The sequence below is a fragment of the Lampris incognitus genome, chromosome 16, assembly GCF_029633865.1.
Source record: "Lampris incognitus isolate fLamInc1 chromosome 16, fLamInc1.hap2, whole genome shotgun sequence".
NCBI classification, from domain to species: Eukaryota; Metazoa; Chordata; class Actinopteri; order Lampriformes; family Lampridae; genus Lampris; species Lampris incognitus.
In genome coordinates, this window is record NC_079226.1 from 5134779 (window position 1) to 5153645 (window position 18867).

General features: G+C 47.0%; 1 protein-coding gene across 1 annotated transcript in view; it reads left to right on the top strand.

Moving 5' to 3' along the window:
* heatr5a (HEAT repeat containing 5a) overlaps window positions 1–18867 on the top strand; it is a 63779-nt gene that overhangs the window by 37364 nt on the left and 7548 nt on the right. The window contains 15 exon segments of the mRNA XM_056296299.1: window positions 677–855; window positions 2117–2185; window positions 3274–3453; window positions 6258–6492; window positions 9221–9325; window positions 10031–10168; window positions 10823–10950; window positions 12037–12184; window positions 12376–12549; window positions 14522–14623; window positions 15060–15118; window positions 16221–16235; window positions 17159–17331; window positions 17514–17649; window positions 18500–18607. Coding sequence (XP_056152274.1) covers window positions 677–855; window positions 2117–2185; window positions 3274–3453; window positions 6258–6492; window positions 9221–9325; window positions 10031–10168; window positions 10823–10950; window positions 12037–12184; window positions 12376–12549; window positions 14522–14623; window positions 15060–15118; window positions 16221–16235; window positions 17159–17331; window positions 17514–17649; window positions 18500–18607 — 1949 coding nt within the window.

An 18867-nucleotide genomic window follows, 5' to 3' on the forward strand; every position in this document is an offset into this window, starting at 1 on the left:
AACGGCAGTACTTATCAGCTGATACTTTACCTCCTCCACCGGATTGCACGTTGTCCATCTTGGGAGAGAGATCCCTCTTCTGTGTTGCTGTTAAGCCCACTGAGGCAAATTTGTAAGTTGTGATATTGGGCTATACAAATAAAATTGACTTGACTTGACTTCTGTTGCTCTCCCTGGGGTTTCTTCCTATTTTTTCTCCCTGTTAAAGGTTTTTTTAGGGAGTTTTTCCTTACCCTATGTGAGGGTCTAAGGACAGGATGTTGTGTTGCTGTAAAGCCCTTGGAGGCAAATTTGTAATTCGTGATATTGGGCCACACAAATAAAACTGACTTGACTTGTAACAGTCACTTCTCTCATCTGTTCATAGATGATATCTTGTGTTGAAATGGAAATCACATTATTTCGTGGTCTTTATAATTTAAGCTTGAACATGCAGATCTAACAGTGGAATAATATGCACAGCTGGGTAACTGATGACATTCATGTGATCTTTGTTTTCTGTTCATACAGTGGAAGGTAAACCATTTCAGAGCTGATTAGTTTGTTTTGCCGGTGACTGTTTTAAGCTGACCTCCTTCTCAGGTGCCAGCATCACTCCATCCCTGATTCCTCTTTCCTTACCTGCTTTTGTCTTTTCTTTTCTTTTCTTTTCCCCTCTCCTCTCGTCTCCCTTCAGACTTCCTGGTCCTCCATCTTGGGGATCTGGTGCGCATGGCTTTCATGGCGGCTACAGACCAGAGTGACCAGCTGCGTCTGGCCGGTCTGCAGGCGCTGCTGGTCATCATCAAAAAGTTCTCATCCATTCCAGAACCAGAGTTTCCTGGTCACGTGATTCTGGAGCAGTACCAGGCTAATGTAAGAACATTCTGGTCATCCAGTAGATGTTCTGTCCAGACAGACTTTAAATGACAGTAACAGGAGAATAGGATCCAGTTCCTACATCACCAACATTACAGGTAGCCAATACGTATATGATGGGTCAAGGGTCAGATCCACAGCATCAGGGAAACAATGATTTAGAATCAAGTAACCCCACTGAGTTCAGATGGCCTCATTATACTGTGAGGTGGTTTGGATAAGCATCTAGACTGGGGTTATCACAGTCATACCATTTCTAGTTCCAGTTCTACCTTTCATAAAACTAAGGTACTGACCAGTATTACCAGCCAGGGCTTATTGGTTTCCTTATTCAGGGCTCCCACTCATTTTAAGAAATCATTTTCCAGGACATTTTCCTTGACTTTATCTTGGATAGCCATGTCAGACATTGCTGACAGGTCATATTATCCAGTATTAAAATGCCTAGACATGGGTGTCCGGGTACCATAGTGGTCTATTCCGTTGCCTACCAACACGGGGATCGCCGGTTCGAACGCCTGTGTTACCTCCGGCTTGGTCGGGCATCCCTACAGACACAATCGGCCGTGTCTGCAGGTGGGAAACCGGATGTGGGTATGTGTCGTGGTCGCTGCACTAGTGCCTCCTCTGGTCGGTCAGGGCACCTGTTCAGGGGGAACTGGGGGGAATAGCGTGATCCTCCCACGCGCTACGTCCCCCTGACAAATTGCTTCACTGTCAGGTGAAAAGAAGCGGCTGGTGACTCCACACGTATCAGAGGAGGCATGTGGTAGTCTGCAGCCCTCCCCGGCTCGGCAGAGGGGGTGGAGCAGCGACCGGGACAGCTTGGAAGAGTGGGGTAATTGGCCGGATACAACTGGGGAGGAAAAGGGATAAAAAAAATCCCCAAAAAATAAAATAAATTGCCTAGACATTGACAACCACTGGTCAGCGCTGTTGTTCCTTAGTGATCGGTTTGTTAGTCATGTTGTTTAACCTGCTCACTGAACATCAGCACTGGATTTGATTTTATGTCCTTACAGTTTTGAATAACATTGAACTTTAAATACTGTCGGTGATACCGATGATGCTGAGTTGATACCAGTGCTGTATTTCTGATACCATACGCCGCTGAGAAAACAGTCTGCTGCAGTAAGCCTTGCCCAGGCAGTTGGCTTAAGTGGCTTTATGGATCACAAACTGTTGTTCAAGTTATAATGTGTTGTTCTACTTAGTTTTTTTCCAGCAATAATCCACCATCACTTCTCTCTGTCTGCAGGTGGGAGCTGCTCTCAGACCAGCTTTTACAGCTGACGCTCCACCTGACGTCACAGCCAAAGCCTGCCAGGTGATCCTCACACTTCACTGAACAAACAGATTAAAAAGAACGACAACATTGTTGACATAAAGTACTGGTTTGTGTATGATCGGTTATTCTCTATACTAAGTAATCGAGCTGTTACTCAGCCATCGTTTCAAGTTCTAGTTTTTGTATGCAAAGGTCTCGTTAGATCTAGATTTAGATGAAGTTATATAAATGAAGTCATTGTCAGCATAGCTGGTTGGTGAAAAAGCAGAAGATTCTGATAGTTTCAGATGGATTGGTCATTGTATCTTAAAACAAAACTGTTAGTTGTTACGAGTATCAAGGGCGGCACGGTGGCCCAGTGGTTGGTGCGGTTGCCTCACAGCAAGAAGGTCCTGGGTTCGAGCCCCGGGGTAGTCCAGCCTTGGAGGTCATCCCGGGTCGTCCTCTGTGTGGAGTTTGCATGTTCTCCCCATGTCTGCGTGGGTTTCCTCCCGCAGTCCAAATGCATGTAGGTCAGGTGAATCGACCGCACTAAATTGTCCCTAGGTATGAATGTGTGTGTTTGTCGGCCCTGTGATGGCCTGCCATCCTGTCTCCCTGCCTACCGCCCATTGACTGCTGGGATAGGCTCCAGCATCCCTGCAACCCTGAGAGCAGGATAAGTGGTTTGGATAATGGACAGATGGATGGATGGAGTATCAAAGACATAATCAGATCAATGCAGAGGAGGTGTCAAGTCAAATCAAGTTTATTTGTGTAGCCCAAAATCACAAGGTGGCCCTGAAGGGCTTTATAATCAGTGTAGTGTACAACACCCCCGTCCTCAGACCCTGAAGTTGTTTAAGGGAAAACTAATGTTTGCAAAACATAAGAGCTGACTTATAGAATAAGTCAGTACTTTCTTTTACTTAAGTAAAAGAAATATGAAACAGGTTACATTTAGTAAAGTGTGTCCCCTGGCTGTTTGTGTCGCGTTAGAAGAATTGATAAGGATTCTGCCCTCATGTCTGACTGTCTGTCAATGACCAGAAATGGCAGCCGTGGGCCAGTATCAGACTCATGACTTTCTGACTTCGTATCGCTTCATTGGCATCATTCTAGCTTTTTGTTCTTCTCCCTTGGTGAAGGTGTGCAGTGCCTGGATCGCCAGCGGGGTGGTCAGTGACCTCCGTGACCTCAGACGTGTGCACCAGCTCCTGGCCTCCTCATTGGCTAAGGTCCAGGGTGGGAGGGACACACCCAGCCTGCTCTACAACGAGGCCGCCGCCACCATGGAAACACTGGCAGTGTTAAAGGCCTGGGCTGAGGTCAGGTTAAAACCAGCAGTATGGTGGCAAAACAGAAACCACAATGACAAATAGGAAAACAACAACAAATCAGAAAAGAACGACAAATCGGATTCTTTGGACAATGTGATATTTCCTGATGTCATGAAGTCTGACACGATACGATTTCAATTCAGTTCAGACCTGCGATCGATATGAGATGATAGCATATACCCATTTAACAGTTACATTTAGTATATAAACTCACAAAAAGCAACTAAAATATGATTTCACAATTTTATTACTGAGCTCTTCCGGCATTTAAATGAAAAACGATCTATTCCTTGTAATAAAAGGAATAAACGATCTCGTTGTTCACTATAAAGTGCCAAATTTCTCATGTTTAAATGCCAATGTTTTCCATCAGTTAACTTGAAGAGCCCTTGATGACCTTTCAGTTATGAGTATAAACCACGCACATCTATGTTTCATCACCTTGGATTTACAAGGTTCTACCTGTGTGCTCCGTGGTTTAGAGATATTGAGCTCGAGAACGTTCACATCCTTGGTGTATCTTAAAGATGATGATACAGATCAACTTTTTTCGCTTTGCGAGCTGGAGAACAAGTTCCGGCACAAGGCAGTCAGAGGTGTGTGGCAAATTACCAACTGTAAGGCCAAACACTTAGCCTGTAATGTAATGATGAACTTAATGAATTCTACTGTTGTTTTGATAAAACCGCAACCTGGCAACAGAGTCTACCTAAAGTAAGAGCCCACTGAGTCCACCTTTTGTGATAGGAGAGCACGAGGTCAGGTGTCTGCTGTGCAATCAGAACAGCAGGAGAGCTGCAGGCCCTGATCTTGGGTCCTCAGCCACTTTGAAATTGTGTGTTGCAGAACTTGCTTCTGTTCTGACTTGTATTTTTAATAGGACTATCAACCAATGTAAAGTACCAGCATGCTTCAGATCTGCAGTACTGATTCCTGTGCCTAAGAAGCCCATTGTTAGCTGTTTAAATGACTACAGGCTCATTACCCTAACTTCTGTTGTAATGAAAGTATTTGAATGTATAGTATGTAAACATCTGTCCGGTGCTGCGCTAGATCCCAATCAGTTTGTGTACAGGGCCAGTAGGCCAGTGGATGATGCTGTGTCTCTCTGTCTCCACTCTGTCTTGCAGCAACTAGAGGTGCCTGCTAGCTATGCTCGGGTACCATTCATGGACTGCAGCTTAGCTCACTTTTTAATGCAATAATATCCCACAAGGCTATATAACAAACTTTTGCAGCTAGGTTTCCATCACTCTCTATGTCTGTGGGTGTTAGACTCCTTACGGGCAGAACACAGGTGGTCAAATTCAACAATAGATTTTCAAACTCATTGACCATTAGCACAGGTACCCCTCCGGGCTGTGTCCTCTCACCTCTGCTATACTCATTATACACCAATGACTGTATTCCACACTCTGACACTGTAAAAATTACTGTTTGCTGATGACACAACACTGGTGGGACTGATTTCCTGTAATGATGAGATAGCTTATAGAAAGGAGGTCTCCTCTCTTGTCGACTGGTGTAGCAAAAACAGCCTGGAGCTGAACATCAACAAAACTAAAGAACTTGTGGTTAACTTCCGTAAAAATCAGGGTGCGCTACTACCACTGGTCATTAACAACCAAGTAGTAGAGACAATGGATCGTTTCAAATGTCCTCCCCCCTGAAATGGGAAGACAACTTCACTACCGTCCAAAAGAAAGCTCACCAAGGACTATTAATTCTAAGGTAGTTTAGGAAATTTGGAGTGTCAAGGGTTGCAGTGTCAAGGGTTACAGTTCTACAGAGCTGTAGTAGAAAGTGTGTTCACTTTCTCAATAACTGTATGATATGGCAATTCTACAACCCACAAGAAAAAACTGTTGGACAGAGTCCTGCGCACAGCTTCAAAAATAATAGCTGCGAACTCCCTGCTATTTCTGAATTATACCATATTCAAGGGGTGTCCGGGTGGCGTGGTGGTCTATTCCATTGCCTACCAACATAGGGATCGCCAGTTCACATCTGGGATCCCTACAGAGACGATTGGCTGTGCCTTCGGTTGGGAAGCCGGATGTGGGCATGTGTCCTGGTCACTGCACTAGCGCCTCCTCTGGTAGGTTGGGGCACCTGTTCAGTGGGGAGGGGGAACTGGGGGGAATAGCGTGAGCCTCCCACATGCTACGTCCCCCTGGCAAAACTCCTCAATATCGGGTGAAAAGAAGCAGCTGGTGACTCCACATGTATGGGAAGAGGCATGTGGTAGTCTGCAGCCCTCCCCGGATCAGCAGCGGGGGTGGAGCAGAGACTGGGACGGCTGGGAAGAGTGGGGGTAATTGGCCGGATACGACTGGGGAGAAAAAACCAAAAAGAAAAAAAAATTATACCATATTCCCATTCAGCGGAAAGGTTTTAAACCTTTAAAGGACTGCTCACATCCGGCCAACCCGCTATTCAGTCATTTGTCTTTGGGTAAAATGCTCCGCAGTATCAAGACCACAACATCTCACTTCCACAATAGCGCTTACCCTGCAGCAATCCCCATCCTAAATGCTTCACTGGTTGAAGCACTCCTGAAGCACATGCACTTTAATTTGTCACTGGCATGGGACATACGGTTGTGTTAACTGAATTATAATGGGAACAGTATGTTTTTGTGGACACTGCTTGTATAAGTTGTGTGGTTATATGTTTACTGTTGCGCACACCGAAACAAATTCCAAATCAACTGTGTAGTTGGTATGGCAACAAATTGTTGAATCTTGAATCATTTGGTTGCCTATTCCCTATTTCCTCTGTTGCTGTCTCAGGTGTACATCGTAGCTGTACAGAGGAGCACGCAGAGTGAAGGCTCTGGTAGTTCGGTCGACCCGGCAGACTCTGCTGTGACTAATGAGGACTCGGGATCTGGATCAGGAGGGTCGGGGCTGCTGAAGCTGGTCCAATCCGATCTGTCGACGCTGAGCCGTCTGTGGTTGGCTGCCCTGCAGGACTACGCTCTGTTGACTCTCCCACAGCAGTACACATCCCAGCTACCCGCTACAGGTAGGAGGCAAAGAGGGAAGGAGAAATAAACCAACAGCATCATGTCATTCCCCACCCATGATGCATCGATTGTTTGTTTCTTTATTCTTATATTTACGGCTACTTTTTGTGAGATCCCTACTTTGTGGCAGACACGTAGTACTACAGTGCGACTAACAAACAAACCAATGAACGGAGACAGATCCATAGCCTCCCCTCCATTTCATCAGGGTGGGGGACAGTGATAGGAGGGGTGCAAAGGAGGCATGGCGGAAATAGTAGAACGAGAAAGAAGTTGATGAAAAGATAGACGGACAGACAGATGAATATTTGATGGGCGGTGTTGGCCCTGATGACCTGATTGATGACCCCATCAATCAGGGCGACTGATTGATGGGCTGGAATTGGATGTATCGCCAGCATTGCTCCACTAACCATGTCCTTCTGTCCCCCTCTCTCTCTCTCTGTCTGTCTCTCTTTTCCTGTCTGTCTGTTTCTCTATCTCCCTCTATCCCTTTATTTATGTCATTTGATCATTTATTTTCCCTGTCTCTCTGTGTCTTTCTCACTCTCTCATGCTCCTCTCCCTCACTATCTGTTTTTACGCTTTGTTGGTTTGGAGAAAGTCGTGTATGTTTTATTTTTGGATCAGATGAGTCACTGTGTTCTGTATCAGCGAGAAGTCTTCTGACTAACATGAGAGTTTAAACTGGTCCAGACACACACGTCTCACCACTCCAGTCCTTACATTCATCTCTGGCTGCCAATCCAGTTTAGAGATCATTTCAAGATTTTATTGATCTCATTTAAATCACAGCCTGGTGTGATCCCTGTGTTCATCTCAGATTTTTTTTTAGCCCTTTATGAGTCTCAAATAGGTGCTCCTCCTGGCTGCGCAAAGCTTAAAGTTTAAGACAGAGGGATCAAAGCCCTCGTCTGAACATCCCGTCTGAGGAAATCTGGATCAACTTTAAAATCAGTGCTCAAAAGATACGCCGATCAGCCAGAACATTAAAACTATTTTGTAGGTCTCCCTCGTGCCACCAAAACAGCTCTGACCTGTCAAGGCATGGTCTCCACAAGACCTCCGAAGGTATCCTCTCGTAGCTGGCACCAAGATGCTAGCAGCAGATCCTTTATGTCCTGCAAGTTGCGAGGTGGGGCCTCCATGGATTGGACTTGTTTTTCCAGCACATTCCACAATCGCTCGATCAGATTGAGATCTGGGGAATTTGGAGGTCAAGGCAGCACCTTCATGTTCCTCAAACCATTCCTGAACAATTTTTGCAGTGTGGCAGGACCCTGCTGAAAGAGGCCACTGCCGTCAGGGAATACCGTTGCCATGAAAGGGTGTGCCTGGTTTGCAACGATGTTTAAGTCGATGATATATGTCAAAGTAACATCTACATGAATGCCAGGACCCAAGGTTTCCCAGCAGAATATTACCCAGCGCATCACACTGCCTCCGCCAGCTTGTCTTCTTCCCATAGTGCATCCTGGTGCCATATCTTTCCCCAGGTAAATGACACACACACACCTGGCTGTCCACATGATGTAAAAGAACATGTGATTTATCAGACCAGGCCACCTTCTTCCACTGCTCTATGGCACAGTTCTGATGTTCACGTGCCCATTGTAGGCCCTTTCTGCAGTGGACAGGGGTCATCATGGGCACTCTGACCAGTCTGTGGCTATGTAGCCCCATAGGCAACAAGCTGCGATGCACTGTGTTCTGACACCTGTCAATCATAGCCAGCATGAACTTATTCAGCAATGAGCTAGAGTAGCTCTTCTGTGTCATCGGGCTAGCCTTTGCTCCCCACACGCATCAGTGAACCTTGGGCACCCATGACCCTGTCACCGGTTCACAGGTTATCCTTCCTTGGACCACTTTTGGTAGGTACTGACCACTGCATACCGGGAACACCCCTCAAGACCTGCTGTTTGGGAGATGCTCTGACCCAGTCATCTAGCCATCCCAATTTGGCCCTTGTCAGAGTCACTCAAATCCTTACGCTTGCCTGTTTTTCCTGCTTCCAACACATCAACTCCTAAGAACTGACTGTTCCATCAGGGTAGTGAGGCAGTCTATTCCGTTGCCTACCAACACGGGATTCGTTGGTTCGAATCCGCGTGTTACCTCCGGCTTGGTCGGGCATCCCTACAGACACAATTGGCCGTGTCTGCGGGTGGGAAGCCAGATGTGGGTATGTGTCTTGGTCGCTGCACTAGCGCCTCCTCTGGTCGGTCAGGGCGTCAGTTCGGGGGGGGGAAATAGTGTGATCCTCCCACACGGTACATCCGCCTGGTGAAACTCCTCACTGTCAGGTGAAGAGAAGCGGTTGGTGACTCCACATGTATCAGAGGAGACGTGGCAGTCTGCAGCCCTCCCCGGATCGGCAAAGGGGGTGGAGCAGTGACCAGGATGGCTCGGAAGAGAGGGGTAATTGGATGGATACAATTGGAGTGAAAAGGAGGGGGAAAAATCCCCCCAAAAAAGACTGACTGTTCACTTGCTGCCTAATATATCCCACCCCTTGACAGGTGCCATTGTAATGAGATAATGTTATTCACTTACCTGCCTGTGGTTTTAATGTTTTGGCTGATCGGTTTACTTATTCGCTGGTTTTTATTTAACCCAACACTAGTACTGAGCTAGAATCCAATGTCTTCCATCCATTATTCATCTTTAATTAACTCTCTCTCTCTCCCCCTTGCTCTCCCCCTTGCTCTCTCCCTCTCCCCCCAGGTGGTTCATTCTACACAGCAGAAACAGTAGATCAGGCCAGAGGACACTACTCATCTTCCTGGGCTCCAATCCTCCAGGCCACGGCCCTCTGGCTCCACAGCACCGGTCTGCACTGGTCTTCACCTACACCAGTATCAGATACCAACAACACCACTATTCCATACCAACAATGCTAGTATTGCATACCAACACCCCCAGTATCGCATACTAACGACACCACTGTCACAGTCCATATTTACTGTGAACATTTAAAGTTTGTTGGTCTGACATGTGTGGCATTTATTTGGACAGACTAGGTGGTCGTTCTGTAGCAGGTGTTTGTCGTGTGTGTTGTGGTTATTGGTAGATGTTCTGTTCTCTGTAGAAGATGAGTGTTTATGGTATAGTGTTTATAGCTGTCGTGGGTGGGTTGTTTTAAAGCAGTCTTTTGGAAGGGAATGAGTGGAAATTAAGGATCGTTTCAGATGATGTATCGAGTGCAGCATCTTGGTCTCGGTAACGTCCCTGATGCTCAGTATGAGATGAGCACTCAAAGTGAATTTTACCCAGACAGTGAGGATAGACTTAATACTGTATTCAGTTAGTATAACATGAACAAAGAAAATCTCCATGATACTTCAAACAGTAGTTTTATTAAGTCCACTTTCCCCCGGCTGATCCCCAGGCTGACAGACTGAACAGTGTTCGTCGCTGGTTTGTGTCCAGATAAACTATGATGATGGAGCATTAGTATTACTGATTTCACACACACACCGGGGTTGGTGTATGGTTGGTGTGTGTACCATACTGACTGGCAGGTGTGTGCTGCAGGTTTTGTGATGACAGAGGAGGAGGGGCCAGCCAGCCTGTCCCGGCCAGCAACGCCCACTTCCATGGGACAGTCAGGCTCGGTGGGCGGAGCCAAGAGTCCAGAAGACATCAGCACCGACCGGCTGCATCTCATACTGGGTGAGTCCAACATTCACCGATTCCCACTGTATAGTATGTCTGTTAAAAAGATTCACTATTGGTGTCCGGGTGGCTTGGCAGTCTATTCCATTGCTTACCAACATGGGGATCACCAGATCGAATCTCCATGTTGCCTCCGGCTTGGTCAGGCATCCATACAGACACAATTGGCCGTGTCTGCGGGTGGGAAACCGGATGTGGGTATGTGTCCTGGTCGCTGCACTAGCGCCTCCTCTGGTTGGTCAGGGCGCCTGTTCAGGGGTGAAAGGGAACTGGGGGGAATAGCGTGATCCTCCTACGCGCTACGTCCCCCTGGTGAAACTCCTCACTGTCAGGTGAAAAGAAGCAGCTGGCGACTCCACATGTATCGGAGGAGACATGTGGTAGTCTGCAGCACTCCCCAGATTGACAGAGGGGCTGGAGCAGCGACCAGGATGGCTCAGAGGAGTGGGGTAATTAGCATACAATTGGGGAGAAAAGGGGGGGGGCAAAAAGCCTCTGTCTGATTGTCTGTCTGTCTGTCTCTCTCTTTCTCTCTAATCACATTCTTTAACAATCTGCCTGTATTATGTCACATTGGATTTTGATATCTGTGTGTGTATGTGTGTGTGTTTTTGTGTGTGTGTGTGTGTGTTTTTGTGTGAGTGAATGCAGGTATCAGTGTGGAGTTCCTGTGTTGTCCCCACTCTGAGGACCAGATTGAGAACATCACTTCCTGTCTACGGGCTCTGCAGGCACTGCTGTCGGTCTCCTGGCCCCGGGCCAAGGTTGGAAACGACCAGGTAGTCCAGCGCCTTTACATTTCACTATTCATGGCGTCCGGGTAGCGTAGCAGTCTGTTCCGTTGCCTACCAACACAGGGATCGCCTGTACGAATCACCTGTTCAAATCCCCACGTTATCTCTGGCTTGGTCGGGCATCCCTACAGACACAATTGACCTTTCGCAAAGTACCGCCCCAGAACGGTGCTTGTCCAATCCTACCTTAGCAACGGTCCGTCAAGCTTTCACACACAACAAAATGCTGAAACGGTGTGCCTATGGGATCTGCAGATCGGATACTAGATATGTGAAAAGTTTGGAGGGGGTGTAATTTTCTTTCCCTTCCCGAAACCCAGAACACAAGAAGCGCAATGTGGGCAATAGATTTGGCAGTATAGCAGACCCCATGGCCAGCTTAATCCATCCAGAATCAACACCAATACCTGTCTGCTCCAAGCTAAGCTTGCTACTAGCTATTATTGATAGCTAATACAGCTAACGTATTATTACTGTTACTTTTACCCACACGATGCGCTGATTTCTTCCTTCATGTTTTGGTGTTTTCCGGCTACTTCCTGGATAGTTCTGAAATGCTTGACGGGCATAGCAACAGTAACTAAGGGGGGCGGGACTTTGCAAAAGGTCAATTGGCTGTGTCTACGGGTGGGTAGCCAGATGTGGGTATATGTCCTGGTCGCTGCACTAGCACCTCCTCTGGTCGTTCGGGGCACCTATTCGGGGGAAGGGGGAACTGGGGGGAATAGTGTGATCCTCCCATGCACTACGTCCCCCTGGTGAAACTCCTCACTGTCAGGTGAAAAGAAGCGGCTGGCGACTCCACATGTATTGGAGGAGGCATGTGGTAGTCTGCAGCCCTCCCCGAATCGGCAGAGGGGGTGGAGCAGTGACCAGGACGGCTCGGAAGAGGGGGGTAGTTGGCCGGGTACAACTGGGGAGAAAAAGGGAAAAAAACATTTCACTGTTCATCTTTTCAGGATCTGTTTTTGTTTCAGAACGTGAAAGAAAAATGTTTGGAATTGCAGATGTTCTCTCTCTGTCTGTCTGTCTGTCTGTCTGTCTCTCTCTGTCTGTCGCTCTCTCTCTCAGGTTCTGAGTGTTGAGCTGCTCAGCGTCCTCCACAGGTTGATGGTGACCCGGGAGGCGCCTGTAGTCCAACTGGCCGTGTTGGACCTGGTCACACAGATTGTGACCGCAGCCCAGGAACACGTCAAGGAGAGACGACACAGTGCGGAAGGTAAACAGTCTGTAAATCTGTCTGACTGACTGACTGACTGACTGACTGTCAGTCTCACTGTCCGTTTACCTCTGTCTTTCTCCACTAACATGCAGTCCAAGTCAAAAAAGCTTAAACCTGGTGCAGGACTAAATGATATTTCTTGTGTGTGTGTGTGTGTGTGTGTGTGTGTGTGTGTGTGTGTGTGTTAGTGGACGATGGCGCAGCGGAGAAGGAGACGTTTCCCGAGTTTGGTGAAGGTTGGGACACCGGTGGTTTGATCCCGGGTCGCTCGCTGGTGTTCGGGGCGTTGGAGCTCTGCCTCTGTGTTTTGCTACGGAAACTTCCACAACTCAGCCCCAAACTGTCTGGAACCAGTCTGTCAGGTCAGAACCTGCCTGTTAGTTTAGAGAGAGTCTGTCAGGTTAGAACTAGTCTGTCACATAGGGTTGAACAATATGTAATATCTGAGTCTATAAATATATACACATGTATAGCTCGATGGCCAGGTTTCTCCAGCACAGAGACACGGACAAAGATGCCACTGAGAGCTCAACAAAACCATGAAGCGTTAAAACCACCAGAGATGAAAACATGCCAAAATAAAACCGCCAGATGACTGCAGTCTTTTAGTGGCTGGGGTGTCTTTGTCGGGTTTTGGACGCTGGTTAATCTGCCCTGATTTAATGAAGCTAACTCAGCTCAGCTGTTCCACAACTCACCACGCCACAGTCACATTACAAAGGATGCAGTGTGAAGCTAACTGGGTCCTTCACATACCTGTCAACACTGGGATTTGAAAATAGGGGAAATTTTCCGTCGCCCCGCCCTGGGCCGTACCACCCCACCACCACCACCGTCCACATAACCTCTTACATTTAGACAAGGGTACACACAGTTAAGCCTAAAATCACTACTAGGCAGCCGACCACCTGCTCCCCCCCCTTTTTTTTTTCTCTCCCTGATTGTACTTGGCCAATTACCCCACTCTTCCAAGCTGTCCTGGTCGCTGCTCCACCCCCTCTGCCGGTCCGGGGAGGGCGGCAGACTACCACATGCCTCCTCCCATACATGTGGAGTCACCAGCCGCTTCTTTTCACCTGACAGTGAGGAGTTTCACAAGGAGGACGTGGCACGCGGGAGGATCACGCTCTTCCCCCCCAGTTCCCCCTCCCCCCGAATAAGCGCCCCGACCAACCAGAGGAGGCACTGGTGCAGCGACCAGGACACATACCCACATCCGGCTTCCCATCCGCAGACACGGCCAATTGTGTCTGTAGGGATGCCTGACCAAGCCGGAGGTAACATGGGTATTCAGACTGGTGATCCCCGTGTTGATAGGCAACAGAATAGACCGCCACGCCACCCGGACGCCCCATCGCACCAATTATTGCTTGAATTATAAATTCCTTGCAGCTATATATATCTGGTGCAATTCTGAAACTCCTTTTCATTGTTTAAAGTGATACTGACATCAAAATCTGAAAGTTCCTATTGGTAGGCTATGTTCCGAGTTGGAATGTGACCACGGAGAAATCCATTGGCCAAAACAGCGCATCTGCGGCCGCTCGACAGAGATCTGTGATTGACTGTAGATGGTGTCCAATGACATATTGTGCCAGTGGATACGGAGACACCAGTTGCCCTGCATATAGGGTGTGTCCGTAGCGAGATGCTATCAAACCACGGAGAAGCCGTTCTTTCACCCCCTTCTGCTAGCTACCTGGTTCCAGTTTGTGCTGTTTTGCTGAGACTTTATGATTGATCTTGCTACGAAGTATTGCTATCTATCTATCTATCTATCTATCTATCTATCTATCTATCTATCTATCTATCTATCTATCTATCTATCTATCTATCTATCTATCTATCTATCTATTTATCTAAATATCTCTCATATATCTAACAGTTATTTGCATCACTGAATCCTCCTCCTTGAAACTGTAATCCTCACTGAGGATCTCCCGCTCGCTGTCACTATCCGACATTTTTTGTAAATAACAAGTGACGAGCGGCACCGAGCTCCGCCCACCCAGGAAGATAGTAGCCAATAGCTCTTAATTCTTAAAACCACGCCTATTTTGGGTTATGATTCAAACTCCCAATGTTAAAAAATGTGTTCAGAAAGGGCATGTCAGTCTCTCTTTAATATTGCAGTACATGTTGCTGTAAACACAAATATCATAAGCTGATTGTTGTTAAGATTGTCCAGTCCGCTGTCACTCACAGCCCACTGATGTCTGGAAATGAGCCTGAAGGACGACGGTGTGTGTGTGTGTGTGTGTGTGTGTGTGTGTGTGTGTGTGTGTGTGTGTGTGTGTGTGTGTGTGTGTGTGTGTGTGTGTGTGTGGTCCTCAGGTGTGGGCAGTTCTGTGTCAACCCTCAGTGACAGCGACTGTCAACTGGTAACATCAGCCGTGGGCATCTTGTCGGATCTTCCCTCCATCTGCTCTCCTGAGGGTAAGAGAAGACCTTTAATGATTCACAGAGGGAGCACAGACCATTCCCATTACTTCATGATCCATTCTGTCTAAAACTTTGAGGGTCAGCTGTTCTCATTCTGTTGACCAACCAGAATTACAACTCACATTCTTTCTGTGCTCAAAAATCATGTTCAGATGTTTATCGCTCATTCTACCTCTTTTTTTTTTTAAAGAAGCTGAAATGTTTTTTAGAAATGGGTCTGAACAGTTCCTTGTTGCCTGCCTTCATCAGATGAATAGTCACATACTGTTTGCTTTATTTTGGGACACAAGAGCTACCATACATCCAGCATATTGCTGTAACAGAAAAAAAACATTTTATTCCAGCGAGACTTCAGGTTGCCCTTTAAAAAAGTACCTGAGTTAATTAGCTGTTTCGACACCATGTCTGTCCTCCACCTGTCCTCCTGCAGGAAGTGTCTCCATCCTGCCCTCCATCCTCTACCTGCTGCTGGGAGTCCTCAGAGAGCTGGTCCACCAGCCCACCAGACAGCCTGGTACCTATAACACACACACACACACACACACACACACACACACACACACACACAGTGTTAGCTTAAACATCACAGCAACCAGATGAAAGGAATCAGAATCATGTTTATTGTCCATGTAGGTTTGCACTACATGGAATGTGACTCCGGTTTGGTGGCTCTCTCAGTGTACTTAACATAGAATAACAACAACAACAACAACGCAACAGTCTTCACATACACAAGGACTGACTTCTACAGGTGAAATAAGAGGTGATAAGGTGCAGTGGTGCAGAGAATATATCAGAGATGCTGAAATACATGTTAGCAGCTTACTGACATGCATGTCTGAGGTAGATGTACATGACAGAGTGTACCAGTATACATGCAATGTACAGGACAGTATATACAACATGTACAGGACAGTATATACAACATGTACAGTACAGTATATATAGCATGTATAGTACAGTATATACATCATGGTTGGATTTATTGACAGTGTTAAGCGTTCATTTGAATTACAGCTCGTGGAAAGAAACTGTTTTTATATCTGGTTGTTTTGGGGTACAGTGCTCTGTAGCGCCTGCCAGAGGGGAGCAGTTGGAACAGGTTTTGACCAGGGTGTGATAGATCTGCAGTGATGTTGCCTGGCTGTTTCCTGACTCTGGAGATGTATAAGTCCTGAATGGAGGGCAGGTTGGCACCAGTGATTTTCTCTGCAGCAGACCTAACTGTCCATTGTAGCCTGTCCCTGTCCTGTTTGGTGGCTGATCCAAACCAGACAGTGATGGATGTGCAGAGGACAGACAGTGATGGATGTGCAGAGGACAGACTGGATTATTGTAGTGTAGAACTGAATCAGCAGTTCCTGAGGCAGGTTGGACTTCTTCAGCAGGCAGAGAAAGTATGTCCTCTGCTGGGCCTTTTTGATGATTGTGTCTATGTTGGATGCCCACCTTAGGTCCTGAGAGATTGTGGAACCCAGAAATCTGTAGGTTTTCACTGTAGACACCGTGCTGTTGAGTATGGTGGTGGTGGGGGGGGGGGCAGTGTTGGGGGGCTCCCCCTGAAGGCCACTGTCATCTCCACTGTTTTGAGGGTGTTCAGCTCCAGGTTGTTACAGCCACACAAGAGGGCCAGCTAAAGGGAAGTGGAGTGTTGGGTAATATTGATTAGCACATATTTTTGTTGCTAAACACTGCAATCACAATATGAATTTTAGATCATTTAAAGTGTGTGTGTGTGTGTGTGTGTGTGTGTGTGTGTGTGTTTGTTTCAGGGGTATGTTGATTAAGTAGAATGAAAGATGTTATCTGACATGAAGATATGTATAGACATGTATAGATTAGTCCAGATGAGGGCGTCTGGGTAGCATAGCAGTCTATGCCATTGCCTACCAACACGGGGATCACCAGTTCGAATCCCCATACTTCCAGCTTGGTCAGGCGTCCCTACAGACACAATTGGCTGTGTCTGCAGGTGGGAAGCTGGATATGGGTACATGTCCTGGTCGCTGCACTAGCGCCTCCTCTGGTCAGTCGGGGCACCTGTTCAGGGGGGAGGGGGAACTGGGGGGAATAGCGTGATCCTCCCACACACTACATCTCCCTGGCGAAACTCCTGACTGTCAGGTGAAAAGAAGCAGCTGGCGACTCCACATGTATCAGAGGAGACGTGTGATATTCTGCAGCCCTCCCCGGATCAGCAGAGGGGGTGGAGCAGCGACTGAACAGCTCGGGAAAATAGGGTAATTTGCCCAGTACAATTGGGGAGAAAAAGGGTGCAGATGTGCACGGACGTGTACAGATAAGTAAAGATTCGTTCACACGTGTAGTGGTGTATGCAGATGTGTGCAGAGGTGTAAATGGCTGCTGCAGAACCAGAACCACTTGTTCAGCGGGTTGTCTGGACCACTTCTCCTCACCAGTCAGTTGAATCTTTTCCATCTTTTTCCAGTAAGTTTTGACCAGCAGACTCTTTCCCTCCCAGGTCTCCAGACGCCTGGCAGTGGGTTTGGGCTCGGGGGCGGTGTCGAGGGCGGGACCGGTCTCAGTCAGGTGGTCCAGGGAGCCCTGCAGGCTCTGAAGGCTGTCCTCTCCTCTCCAATGACGAGACAGGAGAAGAGCAGAGGAGCGTGGAACCAACTGCTACGCTCCGCTTTAAAGACACTTCTGAGCTACTGGGACACTGGTACACACACACACACACACACACACACACACATTCAGATAGACACGCACACGCCTACAAATACAGACATACACACAGACACAATGTGTTCTGGGGCCGTTCAGTCTGTTTTGTTATTGAATTCGGTGGTTTAATTGATTCCTCATCAATGAAAGGACTAACTTTTGGTGTGTGTGTGTTGTCAGAGTCCTTGGCTGGTGTGGTAGATGAGGTGAGTCTGCTGACAGCGCTGACCATCTTCTTGTTGTCCAGTAGTCCTGAGGTCACCTCCCCACCGCAGCTGCACTCACAGTGTCTACAACGCTTCTCCACCAGCATGGACTCCAAGAACCCTCTTGTCAGTGAGAAAGAGACTGTGTGTGTGTGTGTGTGTGTGTGTGTGTGTGTGTGTGTGTGTGTGTGTGTTCTCATATGCTTCAAAGAACCTAATGTCTTAACACGGACAGATAGAGCTTCACTTCCTTCCACCAGTCTGGTTTTTTACACTTGTCCATCAGCCAGACTGGGATCATCAGAAAATGAGCAGGCCACAGAAATCTGGTTTAAATTCAGTCTAAAAATCGGGTTAGACGGATGAAGGTTACCATTTCTTTCTCTGTCTCTATCTGTCTGTCTCTTTCTCTCTCTCTGTCTCTCTCACACACACACACACTCCACTCAGAAAGCAGTTAACTCATTGGTCTAGTAAGTGACAAATTGCTTTTGAGTCTGTCTTTTGTCCTGAGAGAAGGCGGTCAGCTTGCATTCCTTCCCTGCAGACTTGACCCAGTGACCTCTAACCCCGTCCAGAATAGACAGACTGGGTCAGGCCTCTGCAGGTCAAACCAGCTCTAAAAACAACTAACCTGGTGTTCATTCCCTCCCAGCATCCAACCTCGGATGACATCAAACAGGTTTATGTGAATAAATCTTGTCTGCTGCTGCGTTTTGAAATCTGCATTGTTATTATTATTATTATGATTGTTGTTACCATTATTATTATTATTACCATGATGAATAGAGTTGAATGGTGGAAAGCAATTGTCAATCCATAAACAGTTGAATTTGGAAAGCAGACTGTAAATCCACTAATAATGATAAATAAGTAAATCCACTGCCTCTCTCTCTCTCTCTCTCTCTCTCTCTCTCTCTCTCTCTCTCTCTCTCTCTCTCGCTTTCTCTCCCTCATTCTTTCTTTCTTTCTGTAGGTGGTCAGTCGGTGTTTCCAGCTGTTGACCTCGGTGTTTCAGGCCCAGCCTTCAATTGCAGTCCCATACATCCAGGCTTTGGGCCCAACGCTGGTCCGGTACCTACAGGTACCGTAACAGGGACATTCAGTCTCTTAATAACCATTAAAACCACTGACAATAACATTAATGATCATGATATGTGTTGATCATTATCATGATATATACAGTAATATTTAAAAATGATATGCTTTCATAATTGAAATAGTGAAAATTAATTTGCACTGCAAATGATATTTTCCATGTTCCATGAAAGTTGTGTTTTTGTCAGTGTGTTGATAAGATCCCATTATATGCAATCACATGTCTTGTTTGGACAGTAGAGTTGT